A 3,480-nucleotide genomic window follows, 5' to 3' on the forward strand; every position below is an offset into this window, starting at 1 on the left:
CCAAATACTGATTCAGATTAACCCTTGCCACCTATGAAATCTACAACTTCACTGGGCAATGAAGAAACCTTTAACAAGCTCAAATCTGAGTCCAGGAACATACAAACAATTTCAGTGCTTCTCTCAACTTACCAAAAACACCCTCAAACCCAAGGATATACTTTCCAATCCTAACTGCAAAGATCAGATAAACTGCTCAACAGGGATTTTCAACTGAACAGTTATTCTTCTGGATTAAGGGACAAATTAACTTACTTTTGGGAATTCATGGTTGAATGCAACATTGAGTCAGGCAGTAGATTAGGGGTTTGAACCCCCACACCTCCATTCACTCCCATGGGATTTGCACCTAAATGGCAATAAAAAGGTAATCTTAAAATGCATGATTTATCACAACACTAAAAACTGTACTAAATCCTCCTCAGCATAGAGTCAACAAAAATACATTCAGGTCTCTTCAGAACTATCCATGTGTAATAGTGTGGCTTTCAAACATTTCCCCCTATTTAATACAGAATATTTTCCATTAGACCTGGAGTGGGCCAGATACAGCTGCTGTACAGAGCTGGTGTCGTGGGCCACAGCATGCAGCACATGCCCCATATGCCAGCTACCTGCATTGTGTGCAGTGCCTGGGGCGCAGAGCTCAGTCAGGGCACTGCATAGATCGGATCATAGGGTTCATTTGGGCCACAGGCCACATGTTCAACACCCCCACACTAGACAGTAGTGACACTTTTACAATTTGCCTGGAATTTTAATGCAGCAGCAACCAACATGGTTTTTGTTTACTTCCTTGTTTCTCCATTTCCTATTATAACTCAAGCCTATACACTTGAGTAGATTTCCTTTCCTGCCAGATGAAATTGTGCAAGTCAGTTTTGGAGTGACATTAGAGGAGGCACAGCCTGCATACAATTCTCAGTGTCAGTGCTCAGCAGGTGGAAGAATATGTTGCACAAACTTGACTGGCATTGTTAGGACAACAGATTGACTGTTAGAAGACTGCTCTGTCTTCCTCATCTTGGGGCCTATGGAGCAGAGTAATGAAGTGGCTGGCAGCTGCTTCTGGTTTCTTTCCCACAAAGAAAAGGCATAATCCATGTGTGCAAAGCATACACTGTTAACAGGTAAAAAGATGACTGATAGAGGCCCCCCCCCCCAGCCAACCCATTGTTACTAGGACTTTTGGGGGAGGAATATGTTCTGTATATTGACAACTCACTAAAGTGAGCTCTAGCTAAGGAATATTTCCAGAAACTGGGATGGGGGGTGGGGAAGGGACACAAGAAGATCAACATAAGGAGCCCAACCTTTGAAGCACGTGGTCCACAAGTTCCTTCACAAAACTAGTCTCCTTCACAACCAGGCACAAGTGTTTGCCTCTGATTGCAGAGCCCCAACTTTATTTTTCTTCACCCTCCCCACCAAAGGTTCACTCTCCTCTACCCCTACCATCAAGAAAGCCCATATCTTGATGCTTCCCAGGTTCAGCTATTATAACCCCCATTTTTGCTATTCCTCCTGCCCCTCACCCCCACCAATGCAATGAAGATCAGGGGGTAAGAGTGAAAAATTATTCTCTCCCTTTTTTGTACTGATTACATCAGTGGTTCTCAACTTGTTTTTTGTTGTTTTTTTTTTAAACATTTGATGGACTTTCCATAAAAAAGTTTCTAGAATTTAGTGGCACCTCCTTCCAAACTAAATTATTTATTACTGTGCCTCTGCACAGGCATGTACTTTCCCCTGCATGCACAGACACATGCACAGAGCCCTTTTGTAGCATGGGTACACCGGGCCCTGCTCCTTCAGACAAAGCTCCCTTCCCTTGCCCATGAAAGAGTGTGTACATACACCCTATACTGCAATCAGAGCCCTCTGCTTTGCCCTCCACTGCCAGCCAGGCTTTAATCAGTACATTGCTTGCAGTGGCATCCGAGAGATCCTTTTGAGACTGCTGTATTGGCTGCTACACTAGGATGTGAGGGAGGAAGCAGTCTAGACCCAACGAGCCCTGGTCACTCACTACCTACACTAGCTGCTGTTGCCACTATTATTGTCCCTGCTCTGCTGCTCCTGGACATGCTACCGATATGTATTTCCAGCCCTGACACAGGTGCCTGCCCCGTCAGGAATAGCAGCATCTTAAAATTCATCTCCAAGCTACTGCACTGCTTCCACAGACTCAGAAAGATCTAATGGCAACTGGGGTACGCAGCACCCTGGTTGAGAGCCACTTTATTATTACACACAATTCAAGCACCTCACTTTAATTAAGGAGTTTAAATACATTCCTCTTACACTGTCATACTGACTGCTTGTTTTGTCTTTACTTTCTCTGTGCCTTTTATATCACTCCTACTCTTGGGATGGTTTCCCAGTAAGACATATGCCAAGACCCCTTCCTCTTCAGTTTAAAATTAGGCAAATCCCAGAAAACATACTGAATGGAAACAACCAACACTAAAGCAGGGAGATGAATTAAATGGCACTGCTTTTTTTTATATATACATTTAAGATTCACCTTGTGACATTTCATGATTAACTTCTGAAAAATCCACTAGTTCCAGAAAGCACACCAGCTAATAAAAACATACCATGTTTTTCCACTGTCACACCAACTCCCTTGAAACTAAGCCCTGAAATCGGTTTGTTTCATTTAACATTCCCTACACATTGAAGCACTCAGTAGCAGTAATTATAAGTAGTTTAAACTTTACATATAATATCAATGTCTAATGCCTGTGGGCCATGGTTGGAACAACAGTTGGACAACTGAAGCCACCAAAGAGTGGAAAATGGCTTCAATATTTCCTTTATCAGTTCTAACAGGAACACTGCTTCAAAATATTTCAAGGTCTCTCCAGCAATACAATACTAAGCTATGTCAAACAATTGCCAAGGTTTCAGTTGAAAGTAATTTCCTTCAGGAATAAGGGCTGCTTTACAGGCGTAAAAAAAAACAAACGGTGCTAAGTGTGCCCCTGTGCTGAGCCCAGAAGAGGCATCGTGTTAGATGTACCTAGATCACCCAATCTCTGTATAGACTGGGCGCTTTAGTAGGGCTTTTTTGGCACTTTCATATAATCACTGATTGAATCAGCTTTAGATAAAAGTGCCAAAGCACCCACTGAAATAGGCCTGTGCAGAGCAGCTAGTATTCACTTTGGATTCGGCCGACTTGGGGGACAGTGATTCAATTCAGTGATTCAAATCACTATCCTGATTTGATTCGGCCTAAACTGATTCAGCGATTCGGCAGCAGCCAAATCTCCGAATCAGCCAGGCCTATCCCGACAATGGCTGCCCGTCCACCCCAGCTCCCAGCACTTGGGGGGGAGAAAAAGCCCCAGTTCCGCAGGTCCTGCCAAGCATGGGGCAATCTGCACAAGCCCCTGAACCCTCTCCCCTTTCCCTCTGGGTGCCCTGCACAGGCCAGCTCTGGCCCTTAAAAAAAAAAAAAAAAACAAAAAAAAA

At 43.9% G+C, this 3,480-nt stretch overlaps 1 protein-coding gene across 2 annotated transcripts in view; it reads right to left on the reverse strand.

Moving 5' to 3' along the window:
• The window catches only part of EP300 (E1A binding protein p300), a 120,562-nt gene that overhangs the window by 60,732 nt on the left and 56,350 nt on the right, over positions 1-3,480 (reverse strand). For both annotated transcript variants that reach the window (XM_019515128.1, XM_019515127.1), the window contains exon 7: positions 256-349. In XM_019515128.1, the coding sequence (XP_019370673.1) occupies positions 256-349 (94 nt within the window). The remainder of the gene's footprint in view (positions 1-255; positions 350-3,480) is intronic.

Source organism: Gavialis gangeticus, unplaced genomic scaffold (genome assembly GCF_001723915.1).
Source record: "Gavialis gangeticus isolate Ggan-Ray unplaced genomic scaffold, GavGan_comp1, whole genome shotgun sequence".
Taxonomy (NCBI): domain Eukaryota; kingdom Metazoa; phylum Chordata; order Crocodylia; family Gavialidae; genus Gavialis; species Gavialis gangeticus.